We start from the raw sequence: 24,729 nt of genomic DNA on the forward strand, positions 1-24,729 counted from the left end.
ATTAGTGGAATCCAGAGCCTTTAAAGAGCTATAGGACAAAAAAAAAATGCCAACCTGTTTCCTCAATAAATCAGATAGGCACAGTGGATTTTTTTAGGCCATAACTTTTATGCTGAACAACCTTTTTTTTTTTTTTTTTAAATAGAAGTGTGCATAAGAGAAATATGGCCAAACCTATAAGCTTATATTATTCACATTAAAGTTGGCTCAAGTGTGTATAGTGTTAACATCAAGTTTTCAAATATAAGCCTGTAGACAGTATGTGTTCACTAACCCAATAAACCAGAAGAATAGCAAGTCATATGTTAAAAAAGAAAAAAAGGTGGCAAAACCAAAAAAGAATTATGGAATAGTAGCTCTTAAACTATAATATTATTTATATGAACTATTCTGAATTAAAAATAATCATGAACAAATTGATCTGAAATTAGAACACTATTTTCCACATTGGAGAAAAAAGTTATAGTCTCCCAAATAAGTCAATTATTAAATTTACAAGTTTTATAAAGGAGAGAAAAACAAACTATTTTACCAAGTCCAAAAACCTAAAATGATGACTAATTTCCTCACCTTAATTAAACTATCTACTTTTCCTAAGGAGAATGTCCTGCTATAGTTTACTATTATTACTTGCTCAACAATACCAATGTTCCTTAATGAGCCATGTTGACATCTTCAGAAAGTATTAATCCATGTTTTTGATAGATTCTTATCAAGATCTAAATGGGGCTATAAACAATACTCCTGAAACAAGGTACTTAGAAGTCCTTTACACAGTTTTGAGGAATCTGATAGGAAAACTTACATATACCAGGTATAGGTCTCCAGCAATTTCACCCAGGCAATTTTTCATTGTAGTTTCAATAATCAAATACTAATATAAGATCCATTATGTATAAGCCAATAATATTGATGCAACTGACAAATTAACTTCCTGGGCTTTTTTCTTCTTAATGTTTATTTATTTTTGAGAGAGAGAACGAGTGAGCGAGCAGGGTAGGGGCAGAGAGAGAGGGAGACACAACATCCAAAGCAGGCTCCAAGCTCTGAGCTGTCAGCGCAGAGCCTGACATGGGGTTCGAACCCACAGACCACGAGATCATGACCTGAGCCGAAGTCGGGACACCCAACCGACCGAGCCACCCAGGCGCCCTTAACTTTCTGGGCTTTTTAAATGATGGTGGTTCCTAGGTATGAAGGAAAGTTTAAGACTAAAATTAGATCCTTAATTCTAAGTATAAATTTGAACTTCGGAATGAAAATCAAAGTTAAAGGGGAGTCACAGTTCTAATTATTGATTTTTTTTTCCTGGTTATCCCTCAATGCCTTGGTTTGGTTCCAGTATTCCTCAAGAATTAATCCGACCAGTCTGGTCATTATACTCAACAAATCTTTTAATCTGACAGAGGAATACTACTTGTCCTGGGGTCAACCCTTTTGACTTCTGGACAACTTGCTAGGACCTACATTTTATACTATTTTTATAACATCCTCCTTTCTCTCACTTGGTCTGCCCAGTTCTCACACTCAAAAGCACTGTTCACACATTATTTTAAACAGGAAGACTGCAGAGCAAATATTCCTGTTTGTTAAGGCTGCATGTAATATAGAGAGGAGGTTGTGGGGTAGGAAGAGAAGAAAGGATATAGAGAACACTGGGATGCAACAGAGCAGTGAAAAAGAAGAGAAAAGGACTGCCTGGGGAAGTGTCAGAGCCACCAAGCCGAAGAGAAATAAAGCAGTAATGGAGTGTCTCGCGGCCATAAAAGGGCAATTGTCCACCTCCTAACAAACTAAATCTGGTCAATCCCAAATATGGAAATGTTTTAGTTCAAATACAGAGCTTTTTCTTCTGTGGGATACGAGCATAGATCACAATCATTCTTTCCCTATTAAAAAAAAAAAAAAAAAAAACTCACACTTGGAGATCTACCATTGTGAGAAAAATCTGTTGAATTATTGTATAAACTATTTCCAAGATTTGTTCCCCCGAAGTCCAGGTCTAACAAAAAACCACTCTAGCCCTTACACAGTTATTTGAGGGCTTCAGTCTCCGCACTGTAAAATACAAACGTTAATTGTAACAACCTGGAGAGCTGGAGGGGGCATTTTTTAAGTCCAACACTCCTTAAATACTAGCTATTATGCGCTCAAGATTTTCTCGGTCTTTAATACAAATTCTAACTCAGAGTTCAGTGAGGATAAAACTGAAGAAATTAAAATCATTTCAAAATGTGATTACTTCCTTATATATCCACTCATTCTCTCCATTTGTAAATTAAGAAGTTGGTACATAAGAAATGGTCTGTCCTGCCATGACAGGTCAAGTGCATGTTAATAACCTCTATTACCAAAAGTTCGTTCACTTAACAAGTATTTACTAAGTACCTGCTATGACTAGTCACTGTCTGGGGACAGGGGATACAGGAGTCAACAAAACACAGTGTGACTTTTGGGGTAGAGAGAGTGGCATTGAAACTGGTTCTCAGCAGGTGGAGCCACAGCTTTTATTTCAAAAGTCAATGTTTCCAAAGGATTTTACCTGCTCCAAGTCACCACCTGTATCTGCCTTGTCCCTGCCCCAGGCCACAATTTCCCACTCACAGATTACTTTGTCCACAGGAATTTTAACCAAAAAGGAATTTTCACACAGGTAAATTTCATGCAGACTTGATTAATCTAGCTGCTTAGCTGCTACTATCAGCACTTGCAGCACATTTTTAATCACCTTGGTCCTCCCATTGTTGTAATGAAACACAAAAGCACTCCACCAAAGTAAATGCTCTGAAAACATACTTTGTCCCACCGACCACCCCAAGAGTTCCTCCCCAGGATTCCTTATAACAAATAATCACAGAGCGCAAGCATGTGAGCGAGGGGCGGGCAGGGCGGGGGAGTGGAAGAAGGCAGCTGTCCTTTCCGATCGCTATTTTCCAAAGTCGTACATTTCCAGTCATTATTTTTAAAGAGTATATGCTGACGTGACGGTTGTTAAAGCAACACCTGACGACTTGTGGGCGTCATCTAAAGCTGCCATTATTTTATTTGCAGTTCACTCGCTCTGATGTGTAAGAACCTGGCCACATGGCTGATAAGGTCTCCATAATGAAAACTGTACCCCTCATTTAAGCAACAGGTTTGGCATGTGTGCACATTTCCGGCTCACCTACGCACTAGCCTCCCCATAATCGCCTAGCAGTTCAATATTACAAGATAAACTGATTTCTTTTTTTTTTTTCACAAGCAAGATATTCCCCAATTTTCATGACAATTACTGACCTAGTATATTCCACTTCAGTTAGGTTCATGCTTGAGATAGGGTTCTAAAGTATTCTTTTAATAGATATCCCAGATTCCAGAAACAGGCAAAATGGCAATGTTTTTCAAAGTACTATAAATTAGCTTGAGAAAGTGCCTAATGCTAACAATGTTATCATTTATACAAAAGATTTTTAAAACTTTGTTATTTTCATAATCTAAAACATCTTTTTAAAACACTCTCAAAGCAGCTAATCTTCATTCTTAAGAGAGTTTTTGACTTGTTTTTAGTAACCAAAAGTATCCTGGAACCATATCTAATAATTAACAGTAATTTATGAAATGTTCTTTCTTCTAATCCTAGATATGTGGTTGGGGCCATCTGTGGCCACTGCTCTCAGTTCGAGGCCAACTAAACTAGAATACAGTTTAGTTTCTTTCTAAACTACATGTTAGGAGGAAAAATCTACCAAAGATAAAGGATACAAGTTGCTCTCATTCTCATGCATGCTGGTAACTAAAGTAAAGGGACATAGTTGTGAAGAAGAAATAAATGCCAGGAAGCAACACCATGAAACTTTGCAGTCTCAACAGGAGAAGCAGCATGAGGAAGAGAGAGGAGGTTGAGAATAAACCGGACTAAAATAATGATGAAAAGTCAAGCGATGCTGTTGATGAGGGTAGGAAGAACTGAACAGTCTGGGAGAAGGCAAGGTCGGGTGGGGAGTGGGAGGTTTTGGGGAAATGGAGTAATGGAAAAAAGGAATTAATTTTCCCATTCTCTGAATCCACAGGCTGATTTCTGCCTCACCACTAGCAATTTACCCCTGCACACACTGGTGCAAAGACAACCTACCATCAACGGCGTACTTAATCCACTGGTTGCGGGGGTGGGGGGGTGGTGGTTACTACTTTATCTTCTGTAATTTCAAAACATGATTTCTAAGTTTAGTATATCGTACCCAATTCAGAGCAGGAACTATGTATGTCTGACTCAAATTCCAAGAACTTGCAAAGAAAGATGAATTGTGCTTATCATCTTTTGGCCTCCTATTCTGGCAAAGATTTCTTCCATTTTTCAACTCCCAAGTGGAGAAAGCTAATATACAAATTCCATTGCTATGAAACCATTTACCAGAAGTCTTCATTCTCTTATTGTTTTCTAGAGAGAAACTGTATTTTAGACACAATCCTAAAACAAACACATGCTGATATTGTCCTACTTTGAAGCTTTATTTTAAAATGTTCACCAGAAACTCTGTGATCACCTTCAACAAATCTATAAAACAAATATCTGCCTGTTAGCAGGACACTGCAGTGGACACAGGCACAAATACAAAAAAATAAAAGGTCTAACATTTAACTACACTACATATTATAATCTATCTGATTTATGCTTAATCTTTTTGCAACATTAAACTTATGTCTATCTTCTGAATTGAAGCAGCACCTGTTTATTACATGCAAAGTCCTAACATATAAGGAATGAGAAAATGAACTGGGTGGGTTTTAGTATATATCATCAGGTTTTTGGGTTTGTTTTTTTTTTTTAATTGTATGGGCCACTTTCATCAATGTAAAGTAAGAGTAAATTCGTCCTCAAGCAGTATATATTACAAATTTCTTACCTAGGAGACTTTAAATATTTACCAGGGCAAGCTCACACCTCTTCACACATACCAATAACATGACAAAAAACAAAAACAAAGGGGCACCTGAGTGGCTCTTGATTTCGGCTCAGGTCATGATACTGGGGGTCATGGGACCAAGCCCCACATAGGGCTCTGTGAGGAGCATGGAACCTGCTTGAGATTCTCTCTCACTCCCTCTTTCCCCTGCACATGCACCATCTCTCTTAAAAACAACAACAACAAAAATGTTTCACAGCTCATTAACTATAACCTACCATCAGAGATAAGACCACTGACTGAACTGATAATCCTGTTTTAGATATCTGAAGTCTTCTGGCCGGGGTCAGTTTGGCGATCTAGATTTGTAAGACTGAGCTTCATACAATTTCCCAATTGATCTTTACCAGTACTTAGGTCTCTGCAATCTGGCACATATTCATGCCCCTAAAACAAAAGTTTTACAAAGCCATATTGTGGGATACATTAAGACATTTGCTATTCTGTTCTCTTCCGCTTCATTTAATTAAGGGGGAAAGGCAGTAACTTATTAATTTGACTCCAGAATAGGCTACTACTGGCAGTTTGAAGATCACTGATCTATAGATGATAAATACCAGAATGTATGCCAAGGGGCAGTATACTTGATCACTCTACTTGATAAAGCACCCTTGTAATGCCACTCAAAAGCCATTATGTTCTCCTATTCTCCTCTATTCCTTAGATACTCTCCTATAATAACCTTCACTTCAAATGAAAGGGATGGTAAGGGGATCCTTGAAGGTAATATAGAGCACGGCATACCATTACAAGCCACAGACTGGAACGTATCCTGGTTATTTCTTAACAAGGTGAAACAAGACAGGCCAATAGCATCTGTGACCATGGTAGGCACACTTAAAGCAATCCAATCAACATAAATGTGTATACATTTTATTTCAGCATTTTAAAAACCTGAAACAAAATATTTTTTAAATAGCCTTTTCTATAGACCATGCTCTCTGATATTTTATTTTCTATTCTAATATGTGTCTTAATGCTGATCATAACCCATTAAATCAATTTCTTGACCCACTAATGAATGGGTTGAAACCTGCAATTTGAAAAACATAGCTTTAGAGAATGCTCTACTTGGGCAGAATTAGAGGACCATAGATAAATTACCAGTCTCTAGTGACCACCTTTCACTGATGAGAAAAAACCCAAAGAATTGAAAGCATCAGTCAAATAGTGATTGTTCATTTAGCTCTAGGAAGATCATCTGAGAAAGTGTAAAACTCAAGGTAAGAAAAATATGTTAATAGCATCCCCCCTCTCAGACCAGGTTCCTGATCTGGCATTTGATAATCATCTGTTACTCAACAATGGCTTCCTACCCAGCACTGTGTGTATAATTTATTTATATAGATATATAACCTATATATAGATATGTACATGTACATACACACACACATATATATACACACACATATAAAATGCATTAACATAAATTATATAATTATGTATACTTATGTTACTATATTTTTAATATATAAACCTTTTTTCCATATCATTTTTACAACCTGTCAAAATAATAAAGTGTTAGATCTGAAACATAGGTCAGTTTGCACTAGAGTGTAAGCTCTTAACCACTAAGTTATAAACTTTTCCAAAGGGTTCCCAACTCTGGTCTCTGCCTCAAGAATCCTCTGTGGAGTTAAAACAAAACAAAACAAAACAAAAAACAAAAAACAGATGCCCCATGTACTATCCCACACAAAGAGATTTTTAAAGCTGAAATAGCAAATATTATAAAGAAATACATTTTATAAACAATGTATTCAATATCATCTCCAACCCATGTCAGAAAAGATCTTTTTAGAGAGTAGATACTATTGAACTGAAGGACTGCCTTGGTTAACAAGCAGCCGACCTTACCTCAAAACTTGATTACACTGCTGTCATTATAGGCTAGAATTTAATATAAAGCCCTTTTGTCTTATGTTTAATAACTAAATTCCACCTAGAATTTTACTGCTAACCTGTCGAAAGATCTTAACATAAGGTAGCCCAACTGATAAAAATTACAGACTGCTCTGGTATATTTCTATTAAATTTACCTATCAATGATTTAAACTGTTACCTTCCCAATATACTTTCCTTCATTACCTAAGAGATGAAGAATTCTGAACCCAGTACAACAGTAATAAACTCTGCATTCTTCCTGCGTTTATTCACTTCCACCATCCCTAAGCAAACATTTAGCAGGAAGCACACCATACAAAAGTAGGAGGTTTCCAAGGTTTCAAATAATTAAAAAGTAGTTTTGACTACATCAGTCAAATAAAATGTATGAACACAAAAACTCTAACTATTTTTGATGGTTAAGTGGGTAATATGAAACCTAGAATTACCACTATTAGCAACCACAAATAACAGTGGGACTACATACCACAAACACGTGAATGATTAATTAGAGAAGCAGTTAACAATCACTGTTAATAAGAAGACACTCATTTTCCTCTCAGGAAAAATTATTTGTAAAAGACAAAAACAAGCATGAACTATAAATGGTCCAAGTAAGAATGATTTTGTTTAGTCAAATTAAGGCTCCAACTAAAGCATTTAACCAACTATTTCCTGTTCAGGCCATGAAATGACAGCACGGCAGACAAACTAGTCTATGATGCAGACCACAGAGCTTATTACAGACTAATACATGAATAATTCCTAAACTATTTGGTAAAAGAAATTACAGCCCATCACTATTAAAATCCAGGGAAAATATCTATCCCAGTGTCTTCTATAACCATTTCTTGGGGCGGGGGTGGGGGTGGGGTGGGGAGGGAATCATTCATCAAGCTGGTGATAGATACATGGGTTTTTTTTTAACAAAAGAAAAAATACTACCACCATAAATCCATAACCACATCTATAATCTAGGTATTAAAATCTCTTTAACTATGTGACAATTAAATATAGAATCACGAGCGTTCATTCTATCCATGACCCTGGGGTCACTGGGAGATTTCTAAAGCATACCTTTTAATCCACGCCATGGTACTTCAAGAACATGTTAAGGTAAGTCACAGCTTGGAACACTTCGATGCACCTCAAAACACCTCAGCCAGTGTATCTGTATCATTCTCCTTTCCTTTTGAGATCATAATGGTTCCGAAGAACTATAACGCTTCCATTTGAATGATAGTCTCATAATTTCAATGACTTAAAAACAAAAACAAAAAATAAGGACTTAAGTGTTGGTATGTTAAGCCACTGGTGCACTGTTAACTGCTGCCACGACTAACAAAAACAAAGCTGCTGCTGCTACTACGGAAGTCATTTTTTAACGTGAGGCCTCATTATGAATGAGAAGGAATACATGCTTAGCAGTTGGCGCGACAGCTCTGGCTTTATGGAGATCCAACAAAACCCCACAAAATCTCTTTGCCCCAACTGATTCTTCAGTGTTCTTTTCACGAAATGAGAATAATCTAAAAGACAGATCTGAACACTTGGTGGGTGCCTCTGATGGACCAACTCTTCTATTCCGTGTTAAAAGAGAGCTGAAAATAACCCACACAACCTGTATAAAAGGGAACTCATTAGTAAGTACAGCAGAGGGTCCTGTCCCACCTGATGCTAACATTGCTAAATCTTTTTAATTCCATGGAAGTCATTACGCTGAAAAGAGCTCCAGTTCGTAAAGCTTACTTTTATAAGAGTATGCACGTATCAATGAACAACACATGGCTGACTACCAAGTGGTACTGCTGCTCTGTGGCTGCCCTGGCAGGTTTCTGTCCCGCGGTCCCCACTCCCACCCACGTTTCTTATATAAAATACTTAAAACACTTCATTATTCAAGTGATACGATAAGTTTATATGCCACATTGTAAATCTAAGAATTCACTCTACTTTTGCCTCAGGTTTGGCAATCTGTGACAGTCGCCAGAAGGAGTACTCAAGCTACACAGAGAAAGTAAAACTAACTGACAATCAATACGCATTTGTCATAAAGCAATTAAAATTACTTTAGGATGACTGAAATAAAAGCAAGCCATAAAAAGGGCTTCCAAAGAAAAAGAGTCACCGGAACAGGTCTGTTATGCTCTGGGTCTATGGAACAGCTCGTGTGACGGTAAAAGACAAGAAATGGAAAATGACAAAATTTCCCAGCCAGCACTAAAAAGTCTGTGTTACGGAAAAAGTGGAACTATTTCCTTTTTGCAAATGTAGGTTCAATTGATGAAAACCTTTCAAAGTCCAATGTCAGAAAATTACATATTTTTTTTTTTCAACGTTTATTTATTTTTGGGACAGAGAGAGACAGAGCATGAACGGGGGAGGGTCAGAGAGAGAGGGAGACACAGAATCAGAAACAGGCTCCAGGCTCTGAGCCATCAGCCCAGAGCCCGACGCGGGGCCCGAACTCACGGACCGTGAGATCGTGACCTGGCTGAAGTCGGACGCTTAACCGACTGTGCCACCCAGGCGCCCCTACATATTTTTGAGATTTAGATTTATTGCAGGTTGTGGAGAACGCAACAAATACAGGTCTCTCTTCAGAAAGCTGATAACAGTGACAAAACTGCATAGAGGAAAGAACTCTACCAGGGTAGGCAGGAAGAAGCTAATGAAGAACACAATCAAGGGACCCGGCCCAGTGAAATCACTACAGCCACGGTAGTCTTTCTGAACAGATTGTTTTACCACGCAGTGGAACCCCCCTGCCCCTTCTCACTTCACCTCAAGGCCTCCTGATGAGCCAACAGATGTTACAACTCCCTGGAAGGGCGCTCGCGTTGCTTCCTCTACCCTGCTCCTCCAAGTAAATGCGTCCTACACACAACTACTAGCTTAATATTCCTGAAGGGCAGCTCCTCCCTTGCACGTAAAAATTAATGTCAACTATTGGGAAATAGGGCAAAATATAAATGCATTAGATAAAAAAGAATCAAAGTCTAGGTCCGAAGCTCTTACTCATTACGTCGTCTCGTTTTTAGAACCTCATTTTATAGAGGACAAAATGGACACTGTGGTCAACTAACTGACCCAAGAAAGCAAGCAGCAAAAGAACTAGGACCTAAATCTAGAGCTTTTAGCTAGAATTTCAGCACTTTTCTGTTACAATATTGTTGCAGAATATTGCTGGGGGAGTGGGGGTCCTGAGGCTGACATCCGTTGTCATTATGCCAAGAACCGTGCAAAGCACCACTGCTATTTCATCCTGGTCTACCACGCCCGAGACTGAGGAGTTAGTTGCCTCCTTCTGCAGCGGGGAGGTCGGGCTCAGAGATTATTTAAGCAATCTGCTACGCCAATCTATCTTCTAGAGTAAGTCAGAAGAAATCAAGTCCAACACTTACGTTTGTTTTTCAACCTGGCTGATATAACAATAATTTAATTTTACAAAGCCTTCTTCACTCAAACCCCAGTCAAACATATGTAAATAGATCTGTAGCCATGGTTTATATGTACACTTTGTCAAGCCACTAAGGATTAGAATCAGACATATACACTAAAATCAGAAACTCCATTTGAGTCCTACAAATGAAATCTAGTATTTCCATGAAGTTATACACTTAAATATCTTTTCAAGAGGACTTGGAAACCACAGTAGTTATCAACATGAATTTTAGATGACCAAAGAAAAATGAGCAACGAAAAGTATTTTCCTTAGGAGGATACATGCCAGGATGCCCGGATGGCTCAGTCAGCAGAGCATGTGACTCTTGATCTCAGGGTCATGAGTTCAAGCCCCATGTAAGGTGTGGAGCCTACTTAAGAAAAAAAAAAAAAAAAAAAGAGGCTACACTGCCACATTTTTCCAAATAGGTCCTGTCTCATAAACTGCTACCAGTATTAGCCTCATGGAAAGAGATATTTACTAGCTCAGAGAGGGGAGGCCATTCAGTCAGGTTATCAGTAATTAAAAATACAAACAAAACAAGCCCCCTCCCCAAAAGTAGATGGACAGCTCCCTCCAATACTTTAAAGCATTATTAAACTAAAAGAGAAACAAAAAGCACCGAAGAAAAATCCGCCAAGTTAAGGAAACTCCTAAACAATTTCAAATTTGAATGGAAACCATGCATCCACACTACATTCCAAAACTAACTGCAGAAGTGATCAACACAACTACTACAGCCACTGTTTGGTAAGTAGTTAGATGACTCAAAGAAACCACTTTATACACTGCTGAAACAAAATCTTGCAGAATTACTACATTTAAGAGTCAAACTATTACAATAAAAAACTTAAAGGTCTTTTTAAAAATATCTTCATCAATAACACTAACCCTTCTGCATAACTCATTTTACAAGCATTAATATCCAAAATAGTGGATTACAATATGAATGCCCCTCAGAAATTCTGATGTGCAACTATATACTTTTTAACTGTAAAATTAGTGTTTTAATTAAAGATTCTATGCAACTGTCTACAAAATATTTCACTTCTTATAAAAGAGACAAATATATTTCCATGCCAGTTGTTACAGCCTCCTTCACTATGCTATGTCCAACAGGGAAACTGTTATCTTTATCTTTTTAAACGTATTATCTAACTACCAAAGACCTGGAACAAACTAGGCACTAATGACCTAAGTATGTGAAAATGTTATGCACCACATTTTGGATACATGATTGACAACTAAACAAAGAATGTTCACGATGGGGGGCATGTCTGATATACTCTAAAACATAGTAAGTATAGAAACATTTGAGGGGCGCCTGGGTGGCTCAGTCAGGCGTCCGACTTCGGCTCAGGTCACGATCTCATGGTTCATGAGTTCGAGCCCCGCGTTGGGCTCTGTGCTGACAGCTCGGAGCCTGGAGCCTGCCTCAGGATCTGTGACTCCCCTTCTCTCTCTGTCCCCTCCCCAACTCATGCTCTGTCTCTGTCTCTCAAAAAATAAAGAAACATTAAAAAAAAAAATTAAAAAAAGAAACATCTGAGTAAATGAAAGAAAATATTTAGGAAGGACTTATATACTGCAATGACAATATTAAGGACAACAGAGACTTTAAAAGAAGATAGTTTGACATAGGACATTTTTGACTGAATTCTGTTTTGTTTGTAACTACTGAATACAATGCTTATGAAGGTAGATTAGCACTACTGCTAAAGGGCAAACTTCAAAAAATTAGAAACAGATGCCAGTAACTTCAAATTTTTAGGTTTTTGTAAATAGACTCACATAGTAATTTGAAATGACAATAATGAATGCATTCTGATGTTCACTGCAATATTACTTACTAAGAAAGGAATGAGAATTTCTTTCCAACACAGGAATAGTTAAACTATGGCATATCCACACAATGGAAATAACAGTCAACAATACTGAAATTTATAACATGGTAATATGCTAATTATATACAGTTACTTAATTATATATAGTTTTCCCACATTGTGTATCTTTTTATATATTTTAACAAATATAGAGACTTATAAATACAACATTTATAAATACCTAAGTTCCATGACATCAAGAACCATTTCAGATGTACCTCTAGCACTTATCACAGTGTCAGAGAGGTGTCTTCACACAGGAGACAATGAAGCGTGGTGGTTAGAAGAACGGGCTCTGAAGAAAAGACTGCCTGGGTCTGAATCTGAATCCCTGATCCACAACTTACGAGCTAGCTATGCAACTTCAAGCCAAGTTAATCATCACTAGGCACCTGAGCTTCTCCTTTTGAAAAATTGGGATAAAAATACCGTTTGTGTAATGGAAGAAAAAAAAATGAGTTAATACATGTAAAAGCTTTAGAACAGTATCTGGCACATAATACTGCCCAAATGAAAGGAGACAGAGGATGAGAAAGAGAAGCAGTGGGTTCTCAAATACCTAAGTAAATGAATGGATACTATCTTTACAATATAGATAGAAATGCCAAAAGCATACCAAACTTTGCTTACCATCACCAAAAGTAGGTTTTTATACATCACCTGATACGCACTCAGAAATATTAACTGTATCCTATTCTGTCGTGATTTAATTTAAATGCTAGTTGTAACCCAATAAATTGATTTCATGCCAACTAGCAGGTCACATTCTAAATCACAGATTTTAAATTCTCCTTTATTTCTGTCCTTCAACTTTATGTTTCTAAATAAAGGGCAAGAAAATTTACCCATTAAATCAAGAATCTAAGGCCAGAAAATACTCCAAAAAAGTTTTTGATCTGTCACATATTTTTGTTTCCTTCTTTCTCAATTCTACTCTTTACATTTAAATGACGAGAAATCTCAACAGAAAATTTAAGAGATCATTAAAAGGTGATACAGAAATTTGCCAGCTTTTAACATACGGAGGTAGAGTTACTCTTGAAGAAATTAAGTTTGGACGACAAAAGAACATAAAATTAAGAAAGTTATGAAAGAATACAGGTTGCTGCGTTTGGGGTTTAGCTGGACAACTGCATTCCCACAGGGTCTTTCCCTGATCCAGCTTCTTAGCTTCTCCTACCCATACAAATACAATGTACGTCCTAGCCATAGTGGAACTTAAGAGATTTCTCAGAACACACAATGGTGTTTCAGATCTCTAGACCTCTTCACATGACCCCCAAACTGCAGGAGCAGTGTGTGAAATAGACTTTAACATCACAATGACAATATAAGAGTAAAGGAGAGTCTGGGTGGCTCAGAGTGTTAAGCATCCCAACTCTTGATTTCAGCTCAGGTCATGATCTCAAGATCTTGAGATGGAGCCCCACATTGGGCTCAGCACTGAGAGTGTGGAGCCTGCTTGGGATTCTCTCTCTCCCTCTTTCTCTGCCCCTCCCTGGCTCATGTGCTCTAAATAAACAAACATTACCAAATAAATAAATAAATAAATAAATAAATAAATAAATAAATAAAGGAGACAAAAAAAAAAAAAAAAAAAAAAGAAACAGGTGAGACCAGAAGTGAAAAACAAGTTTTTTTTAAAATGTTTTCAGCGCCTACAACGTATGACATACTGAGCAAGTTGGTATTTTTATATAAATCCTCACAAGCTTATTGTATATGAAAATATTTTGAGAAAACATGGTATACTGAGTTGATGAAGCAAAGTCTTTTAAATTTTGTAACATAATTTACAGGATGTGTTCTACAGACACTTGAATTTTAAACAATTTCTGTCAACCAAGTCTTGGAAACAATCTTGTTATATAATGACAGAAAATTAACAACTGCTATTATCAAAAGTATGAAAACCACACATTCTAGGAATTTCAACTTTAGTTTTTGCCAATGCTAAGAAAGATTATAAACCTAAAGTTAAACCTAACTTTGAGTAATTTTCAAAGAATCTTTCCAAGAATCATAAACTATCATGATTCCCATCCTGATAATAAAACTGTACTTCCTTTTCCAATTAGGGATAAGAGAACATCAGAACCTATAGCTAAGAGGCTAAACTCAAGATCAACAAGGCTCAATAACTAAAAGACATTGTGATACAGCAATTCTGGGAAATGGAATATTCACCTAATTTTACTTTTGAGGAACTCCCAACTGGGAAAACTCTTTTCTTAAAACGTATATCCTAATTGGGGCGCCTGGGTGGCGCAGTCGGTTAAGTGTCCGACTTCAGCCAGGTCACGATCTCGCGGTCCGTGAGTTCGAGCCCTGCGTCAGGCTCTGGGCTGATGGCTCGGAGCCTGGAGCCTGTTTCCGATTCTGTGTCTCCCCCTCTCTCTGCCCCTCCCCCGATTATGCTCTGTCTCTCTCTGTCCCAAAAATAAATAAACGTTGAAAAAAAATTAAAAAAAAAAAAAACAAAAAAAAACGTATATCCTAATCTTCGGTAACACTGATAAAAACTTCCATCAAAGTGGCTGAGGCTGCTGCTACTCTTAAAATAGTAAACACCCGGGGCACCTGGGTGCCTTAGTCAGTTGCGTGTCTGACTTCAGCTTAGGTCATCATCTCATAGTTCGTGAGTTTTGAGTCCCACATCAGGCTCTGTGCTGACAACTCAGAGCCTGGAGCCTGCTTTGGATTCTGTGTCTCCCTCTCTCTCTGCCCTCCCCCTGCTCACGCTCAGTCTCTCTCTCTCAAAAATGAATAAACTTAAAAAAAAAAATTAAACAAACACCCAGGGTTCAACCACGATATGCCCCCATATTTCTGCTAGAATTCTAGATGACACAGTATATATACACAGGTATAATTTAAACATAATTACACACAGGCATGCGCGCACGCGCGCACACACACACACACACACACACACACACACACACACACACACCCCTATCCTTTTTCAAATGGATCGGTGTTAGCAAGTTGTTACCTGTCCCAGAGACCAAAGCTAGGAGTGGGGGGAAAGTGGAGAGGGACATGAAAAACCAGTAGTTCAAAAGTGCTGAGTAAAGGATGTTAAGGAAGCAAAAGCAGTAGCAGCAAAGTAAATCAGCTCATAAACACTACTATACACTTATTCAAAACAAGCAAATCAACAGAAGCTTCTTTCCATTCTAGGACTTGGGAGGAAACTAAGAAATGCTAAAGAGCCTGAGTCAAATTTACCTCTACTTTCTTCGTACTTTTTATGTACGTACACATTTATGAGTTTACGGGTGAACTGAGCTTCTATTATATCCTTCAGCTTAGCCACTTAGGTCCCTTTTTCTTTAAAATAAAATGCAAATTTTGGTGACTTGAAAAGAGCGTGTTGTCATGAGTAACACAAGAATGTGCTGATCAAGTTCTGCAGTCGAGTCAGGAGTCACAGGTTAGACACTTACTGAACACGTGACGTCTCACCCATCACAATCTTGGTGGTTAATACCTGCACAAAACTGCAGTAATAATGCTTCTATATGAAAGCATTAAAAAACACTGCCTGCCTGTGGAGGCATAAACATTTACTGACTCTGGAAGCACAATTTGGGAATCAGTTACAACGTTTGCCAATGCCACAATTCTAGAATCAAAATAAAACACTTTCCTAGGAATGTTTTAATTTAATGTTCAAGAAGTACTTATGATTTAAGTTTGAAAAAATTTTCACACTTAATGTTTATTCCAATTATGCAGGCGATGATCCAGTCTGTGGCTCTAACTCATCATGCCTTCAAGCATCTCTCCTTTCTCTTGACAAATTCATTAGCTCAACAAATATTTGAACAACTACAACGTGGCAGCCGTTTTTAAGCACTAAGGATACTTGACTGCACAGATCACACCAAAATCCAGCACAGAGTTAACACTGTAATTAAGAATTCCATATGGTGGTAAATGCTATGGAGAGAAACAGAGAAGAAAAGGACAAGGAAGACAGGATACAGGGTGCAACTTTAACTAAACCCTCACTGAGGTCATATTTGAGCCAAGACCTGAAGGAGGTGGCGAAAGCGGCAGGTCCAGGACTCCTGAAGCAAGAGACCAGTGTGGCTGGGACACAGAGGCTGCAGGACAATGGATCAGACGAGCCACTGTGTGAGGGTGAGGGAGTATGGGGTGCGCATGCACCTGTTCTTGGGGCCACCACGGATCACCAAGGCCTCAGCTTGTTACTCTAAATTTTGAGTCGAGGAAGATTAAGATCTAAGCCAAGGAAGATGAGCATGAGTCTGGCTGGTGAGCAGAGAAAGATGGTGAGACATAAAAGAAGAAGCAGAGACAAATCAGGCAGATACTTAACTATGGAGGTGAAGATGATGGAGCCTGACACCAGGGTGGAAGCAGTGGAAATGTCACACGTGACAAAAAACTACAGGCATATTTTACATCTTTTTAGAGAGAAAGAAAGAACACATGCTCATGTGAGTGGGAGAGGGGCAGGGGGGTGAGGAGAGAGGGGGAGAGAGGGGGAGAGAGGGGAGGGAGAGGGGGAGGAAGGAGGGAGGGAGAGAGAGAATGAATATCTTAAGCAGATCCACACGGGGCTGGATCCCATGATCCTGGGATTGTGACCTGAGGCTCATTGGCCAACTGAGCCACCCAGGTGCCCCTGGGCATATTTTAAAGACAAAACTAACAACATCTGCTGACACACTGGATGGCAGAGTTGGAGGGAAAAAGGAAGAGGCCAATGGTGACTCCAAGGTTTCTTCTAGCCTAAAAAAACCAAAGGATGGAATGAGTTACTGAGCTGGGGAAGACCGCAGATTTGAGGGCGGTTTCAATACTCTGATGTGGACATACATAAACTGGATACGCTCAGATATTCTAATAGAGTTTAAAATTACAGTTTATCAGAACTTTCTGCCAAGGGTAGGGAGATGTGACAAGTCAAGTTAGTCTCTTTAGTTCCTTCTTGCAGTTGGATTAGAAAAAAAAAACAAACTGATGAGGTAAAAGTATTCTTTATTAAACAAGTGTTCTGATAATCTTCATATTTTAATTATGCATCCTGGGCCATCTGCAATTGTCAATATTAAATAAAAGATGAAGTGGCAAGAACATTTAAGAAAATGTCTAATGGGGCGCCTGGGTGGCGCAGTCGGTTAAGCGTCCGACTTCAGCCAGGTCACGATCTCGTGGTCCGGGAGTTCGAGCCCCGCGTCGGGCTCTGGGCTGATGGCTCAGAGCCTGGAGCCTGTTTCCGATTCTGTGTCTCCCTCTCTCTCTGCCCCTCCCCCGTTCATGCTCTGTCTCTCTCTGTCCCAAAAATAAATAAACGTGAAAAAAAAATTAAAAAAAAAAAAAAGAAAATGTCTAATAACAGAGACTAATTTAAGGGAGATAATCCATAGTCAAGCACTGTAGATGTTAAACAATAAAGGCAATTTCAGCTAAGAACAGCAACCTATTATCGGATGCTCTCCAGCTACTAAAATGCCTCAGTCTCAAACCCACAGATTAGAAATAATAAGTTTAACAGATAACACGGAGTGCTTTCCACATGCTAAGCATCTCATTTAAATTACCAATTATCTTCCATTAGCTTACCTGTTACAGTGGGACTGAAAGAAATTATTAAAGCTAAGAGCTGTCCTGTAACTTTAGCCATCCTAGGAAGAAGCAGTTTAAGTCTCCAGACACTCCTTTTAATCTGTTGTTTTAATTTTCCATTTACCATCTTCATCTATATTTTGTATTCTCTTCATGCTTTTCAATTTTCCAATGCCAAATGCTATGCAAGTTTGACATGCAACAAACAGTATGTGTGGGTGTATGTGTTGATAGGAAAGGAACAGCAAGGAAAAGCATGTGTGATTGAGTTCCAAAACAACACATTTTTCTGAAATGGAACTACAATGAAATGTATTAATAAAAGTTATAATTCAGATGGTGGGCCTATAATTACAACTCTGCTACAGAGCAATGGACTGCAGAGAGCTAGGGAAGTAAATATATGTTTTCTAGAGAGTAATGAATAAAAAGAGCAAGAAACCTCCCTCATACACTTATTCTCACTTCTCTGTTCTCATTGTAATTTCAATTAGAAAATTATTATGACAGTCATCAAGATTCTGGAGGCAGTTTCACAATTAACAGGTAACACCTTCTCGGTGGAAGCTCATTCGCCTCTCTTCTATGAAACCTGTGTCACTTAGGTTATTTCATCAGATGCAGGGACTATTTTATTTCATCTACCTAATAATTCAAAATTCTTTCAAAAACAGTTCCTCGGTTAAATAAGCAGGCTAGAACATCTAGTACAATACCTTCTCTGTGTTTTGGGCACTTCAAAGTGTACAAAATTTTGTACATATTGCCTAATCCTCACAATATTCCAATAATGATATTAAAAGCCTGCAGTCCTCTAAATCCAGTCTATGCTATACCTTGGATCATCACAGCGTCTGCCCACTGGTAGGATAAGCATTTGGGGTCATTTTTCCAAGAGCCATAATATGCAGGAGTTGTAAAAAAGTGAGATCTTTTGTAATCATCTTTGTGGCAACAAACACTATTTTCTAGTAGTGGATCTACACAAGAGTACCGTGGTTGTACAGTTTTATGAAACTCAATTTTACTGTATTCACACTCTAATAAAACAAAATAAGACCTATCCCCTCCCCCCAAAAACCTCAACAAAAACAACTCAAGTGTCCACTGGCAGATGGATAGATTTTTTAAATGCATATGCACAAATGGAATACTATTTTGCCATTAAGAAGGAAAGAAATTCTGATGCATGCTATAAAATGGATGCTTGGAGACATTATGCTAAGTGAAATAAGCCAGTCACAGAAGGACAAATAATGTATGACTCTACTTACAGGAGGGACCTGAAGCAGTCAAATTCATAGAGACAAAAAGCCGAATCATGGTTACCAATTTACTTACCAGGGCTCAGGGTAAGGTGGGAAGGAGACTTACTGTTTAATGGGCTTAGAGCTGCAGTTTAGGAAGACAGAAGTAGTTCTGGAGATAGACGATGGTGATGGTTGTACAACAATGTGAATGTACTTAATGACAGTGAACTATACAATTAAAAATGGTTAAAATTTTAAAATTTGTTACGTATATTTTACCACAATAAAAAAAACTGAACATACCTTATAGAAACATATCAGTGGATAGTAACTTATTTTATTCCTTATATTTTAATAAAAACTTCCCTTATTTTTCCTCAAACCTAGGTTTTTCCCAAACCTATTTCTCATTCTATTTTTGTTATCTTCATAAAAGGTGCCACCTAGGCACTCGGAGAGCCACAACATTCAATCTTTTACCTTCTCACCCTAAGCCACTAAGACTGATTTTAAATCTGCACCACTGCTTGAATCTGATTTTTTTCCTCTCGTTTCTAAGGCCGCGACCTTCATTATTGCATATGATCACTGTAACAGCCTCATAGCCAATCTCCCATCCTCAAAAATCTAGCCTTCATAGTTACTGCTCTTAAAATACAGCTCATATGAAAACCTTTTGAAAGGCTTCCATTGTCTACTCAAGTTTAAAGTTCTGAACACATTAAAAAATACTTTGTTATTTGGTCCAGGCTACGTTTCTGGACTCCTCTTCCACAAGCCCTTCTTCCTTCCTATATTCTACATCAGATTCTATACTCCTTGTTTCCTCACCATACCAACTAGGCTCTCCTGCCTCCATGCTTTTACTCATGCTTCTTTATCGGTGCAGAATCCCCTTTGTTTCCATTCCCATTGAATTGTATTCACCAACTCTCATATACTGCTATAAATATGGGTGCGAGTAATATAAGCTTTTGGAGAACAATTTTGGCAGCATCTATCAAAACTATAAATGTGTATGTATCCTGGCAATTCCACTTCTAAGTATGTCCTGCAAAAATATTCATGCATATGTGCCACACAAAGATATTTACTACAGTGTTGTTCCTAAAAGAGAAATCTAATTGTACACCGAACGGGAAGTGGCTAAATAAATTCCATTACACCTATATTATGGGTATGGAATACCACACAGATTTAAAACAAGAGTGAAGTAATCCTAAATACATGCCAAGAAAAGAACTCAAGAATTACCATTACATTTTAAAAATAAACGTAAGATAGGAATATGAGACCATCTGCCCCAAAGAAAACCCAAACTATATGTATGTACATTAAATGTGTAAGTACACAGAAAATTGTCTGGAGGAATATGTTCTAAATTTTTAACAGTGGTTACCTCTGAGGAAGAGAGCAGCATTGGAGACTTGTAAACTATCATAATAATGACATAGGAATATATTCTTGTATTAACTGTGTTACATTTCAATAGGTTACAAATAAGCAGGAAGCACCTACACAGACAGGTAAGACAGACTCTGCTGATCTATCTGGCCTGATTTAGCTCCTACTCTATTTAGCCAACGGTACCAAACTTAACCGAACGGCAGTGGCTATCTGGAGAAGCGCAAGCAGCCAACCTTGGCACAGATTAAACCTTGGCTCTCACAGCTGTCAGTACCACACTCAGGTTCAGCTCTAGCAGAGTTGAGAAAACAGATGCATTCTCACTGGGCCACTACTCAGGCTGACTTTTCAACTGACTTTCTATTTTCTTCCAGTCAAAGAATGTTTGTAAACACTGGCACTCCTGGCTTTTGAATCAACTTAATCTGTCTCCAAAGAGAACCACATCCCTACTGGGAGGGGCAGAGGACAGAGTCAGTACATAGGTATTCCTGCACAAAATCTGCCTCCAGATTTCCAGAACTCATCTTCCTCTAGCATAATTTAAAAGTTTAAAAATAAGAAGAGGAAGAAGAAATCCTTTGAGTTTTGCTAAAACCCCCAGTCTGAATGAACTTCTTCTCCTGTACCTCAAGGTTCCTTGTGCAATGTCTCTATTATAGGAGCCATTGTATTCTCCTGGCATCCTGCAGTTAGTTATCAGCAATGACAGATTCTGCACTACAGCTCAAACTACTGAGGACGAAACTTTAACTCATCTTTTACAAAACTGAAGGTGTTCAAAATTCTTGCCTGTACCAGGTGTTTAAGAAATGACTGTGAATAGAATTTGCTGAAAACATTTCAGTGCATGATACCAGACAGTTCGCAGATGGGATATTTTTAACTTCAGAAATAAAAATGTCAACAGGCAACATCAATTTTAAAAAGACTGAGCAGTAAGTTTTAAGTGGAGCTCCATATCAACTTATCGGGCAAAATGAAAGCTTCGAGTTGGAAGAGAATATAAAACGTTCAATGGCATTTAAATGAAAAAAAGTCCATCCCTATTGTAACCTAAGGAAAAAAACCTGTTTGTAGCCCCTTCACGTCATAAGAGCCTAAATATAATCACAGCTTCTGCATATTCTGATTATTTTATCAGTTTACTATACAAATCTTTGCCAAAAAAATGAAAATACAAATCTCATTTACTACATTTTATATATATCCTTTCCTTATGACCTACATTTGATGATAAAAACACAATCCTGTCTTCTCTTATTTTCTATTAAATAAAACTGATCAAGATATAAAAATTATTGGAAATGTTAAAACTTGCTGAAAATATTCCTTGGTAGTGGTACGTTAGGTCATGCTCTGAAGAATATTCTGAATTATAACAGCTAACATTTATTAGTAAACTTGGTGTGTAAAAAAGATTGTCTAGTATTATCTCATTTACTTACTACCAACTCTGTGGGAAGTATAATAATTCCATTTTATAAATACAGAAATTGAGGCTTAAAGAAGTCAAGTAACTTGCAGAAAGTGACATTTCAATGGCAGAGCCAGAATTCAAAGTCTGGTCTGATTCCAAAACTAATACTCACCTGCCACTCACCATATGCAATTTTATAAATCCAATCAAAACAAAAATAAACTCTGTTCTGCTACAATGTATCTCCCTTTGCTGTGAATTACTTCTCAGGAGACTAGAAACAGGGAAATAAAGCTAGTATAAAAGGAAGTCATATTGACATTAACATGATTTTTCCCAGCATATTAATGTTTTAAGGCAACTGGAACAAGCTTTTTCACAATTAGAGAGAAAACCTTAGCAAAAGATGAATATTTTAAGGAAAAAAACCCTGAAAAATCTACAAAAGTACTTTTCTTTCTTGTAAATAGTGGTTGATCTAGTGGCTTCAGGAATTGTTACTCTTTTGGCTAAATTAACCTATTTGGCAAAACAAAGCTGCCTGTGAAGATGAAGAAACTGCAAAAAAATTCCACCTGTATTCAAACAATGGATTAATGAAGAAGGCTACACACCTCGGATTCAATTTTTAATTTTAATGAATAGTCTCTCGGAAGCAATGCCCTTCTAGAACTTACAACTCCTACAACAGGGAGGAGGCTATAGCTCAAGGTATAAGACTCCGAAGACTGATGGTAATACAAGGTACAAAAAGTGTGGTCTTTTGTTTTTTGTTTTTTATTAGAATTGCTACTGTTCTTAGTTAGTATTCAAGAGCAGAGTTCCATGGATTTTCAGTAGCCTGCCCCATCCATCCGTTTTGCCCCAATAAGCTTTATTACTTTCACGGCATGATTTTGCAGTCCAAGGTTTGTCAAGATATATATGGCATCGTGGCAGAAACTCCTGTATGCGTTAGACAAAACAATTCCTATGAACCTTTTCATATATGGACTTACTAAAATGCCACGGAGAGTTTTTTGTTTGGTTTTGGTTTTTAAAAGCTGTGAGGTCAACTCCAATCCTACAGACAAAACAATGGATGTGTTAAAACTGCTACCATTAGAACAAAAATGCAGAAGTAGAGATTAATGCCACTTTGAATTTAAAACAATTTAAATGACTTTTTATTGATCTTTAATCAAAGATAAACAGTATCGCTGTCATAAACAGTATCAACTCATTGTGATCCCAAAGTAGACATGCAACAAACACAAACACACATACACCAAAGCAGCTCTTGGCATACTTCCCTTCTTAACTGGAGAAGCTTAACTGGAGAACCGACTGTATAAACTAAGGCAGCAGGTTCCATCTAGCATATACATAATTCCAAATATATAAACATACCATCAAAACAGAAAGCTCATAGAAAAAGATAAAAGTTTGTACAGAAAACAGGCCATATAAAGAAGTTACTCTGACAGACATAGTTGCCTTGAATCAACTGTTTATGTCACAGAGCATTCTCAAAAAAAAAAAAAGTTTAAGCGATGCCTGGAAACCTAAGTATGTGGTTAAATGGGTTCTGGTACCAATTCCAACATGGGGAGGGTATTTCCCACACCAACAAACAATTCTCTGGATACCAGCAGGATGTCCTACAATTCAGCTCAACTCTGACACTACCTGGAGACAGATTCCCCAGGTGAAGAGTTCAGTCCTGAAGACTGCCCCCACCCCCACTTCTGATGCTAGTTGCAAGCCCAGTTTATTACCTGTGCTTCTGACAGACCAGCTATAGATTGGAGGTTCCAAGGAGCTTCTTGGGTTTGATTAATTTGCAAGTTCTGCTCACAGAACTGAGGGAAACATTTCACTCACTAGATTTCCAGTTTAGTATAAAAGGATATAACTAAGGAACTGCCCAATGGAAGAGATGCACAGGGCAAGGTACGAAGATGGGCACAGAGCTTCCATGCCCTTTCCAGGCATACACGACTCTCCCAAGTAAACAACTCCAAGTGTTCACCAACCTGGAAGTTCTCTGAACCCTGTCCTTTTGGGTTTTAGTGGAGGCTTTATTACAAAGTCATGATTTATCAAATCACTGGGCTTTGGTAATTGGTTCAACCTACAGAGGTGGTGGGGAGGGGCGGGGAATGAAAAGTTCCATCCCTCTAATCACAAGGTTGGTTCCCTCCGGCAACCAGCCCCCATCCTAAGGGGCCTTCCAAAAGTCATCTCATTAACGTAAGAAGAGAAACCCTTTATCACTCCCATCTCTTAGGAAATCCCAAGGTTTTTAGCAACTGTGAACCATGCCCTGTGGTTGAAGACCTATATGAAAAAGGCAGTGTGGTCATCTGAATAACCAAATATATATTTCTCATAAATCACAATATCCCAGCAGTCAAATATTTATGTCTTTTTCCCACTGATCTTAACATTAGGCCTTCACACTGTCCTATTTCCCTACTTCTGTCTGAATAGTCTTAGTATTTATGTTTTTCCTAGGTCAGAGATTATATATTAATCTGTGTAATGGTGCTATATTTATTGTTAAATCAACAGCATTAGGAGAAACGTTATGCACCTTAATATAATAAAGCAAAAATTTTCAAGTAATTATTTAGGTAATCCAAATTAATGTATAAAACACGTTAACTCCTGTAAAGTTCCTCTCCTTTACAGTTACATTTTGCTCAGGCAAATAAATTTGTTCATCTTCCTTAACTATCAATTTAGAGTAAAACATGTTTCTTACCAAGAGTTAGCTTGACATCTTTTAATCTGTCATCATGCAAATCCAGAAGCCACACTGTCTCTTTCACTAAAACTACCTTTTAGTATGTTTTTTTTTTTTGTTTTTTTTTTTTTTTTAAGTACTCTTGAACTCAGGACCCCCAAGATC

The 24,729-nt window shown here is 37.8% G+C and overlaps 1 protein-coding gene across 13 annotated transcripts in view; it reads right to left on the minus strand.

Moving 5' to 3' along the window:
* The window catches only part of RBPJ (recombination signal binding protein for immunoglobulin kappa J region), a 220,675-nt gene that overhangs the window by 56,823 nt on the left and 139,123 nt on the right, over positions 1-24,729 (minus strand). For 4 of the 13 annotated variants that reach the window (XM_045474331.1, XM_045474338.1, XM_045474328.1 and 1 more), the window contains exon 2: positions 7,908-8,090. The exons of the other annotated variants lie outside the window; for them this stretch is intronic. In XM_045474331.1, coding sequence (XP_045330287.1) covers positions 7,908-7,924 — 17 coding nt within the window. In that variant the 5' untranslated portion in view covers positions 7,925-8,090. The remainder of the gene's footprint in view (positions 1-7,907; positions 8,091-24,729) is intronic. 13 annotated transcript variants of the gene reach the window in all.

Source organism: Leopardus geoffroyi, chromosome B1 (assembly GCF_018350155.1).
Source record: "Leopardus geoffroyi isolate Oge1 chromosome B1, O.geoffroyi_Oge1_pat1.0, whole genome shotgun sequence".
In the NCBI taxonomy this organism is placed as follows: Eukaryota; Metazoa; Chordata; class Mammalia; order Carnivora; family Felidae; genus Leopardus; species Leopardus geoffroyi.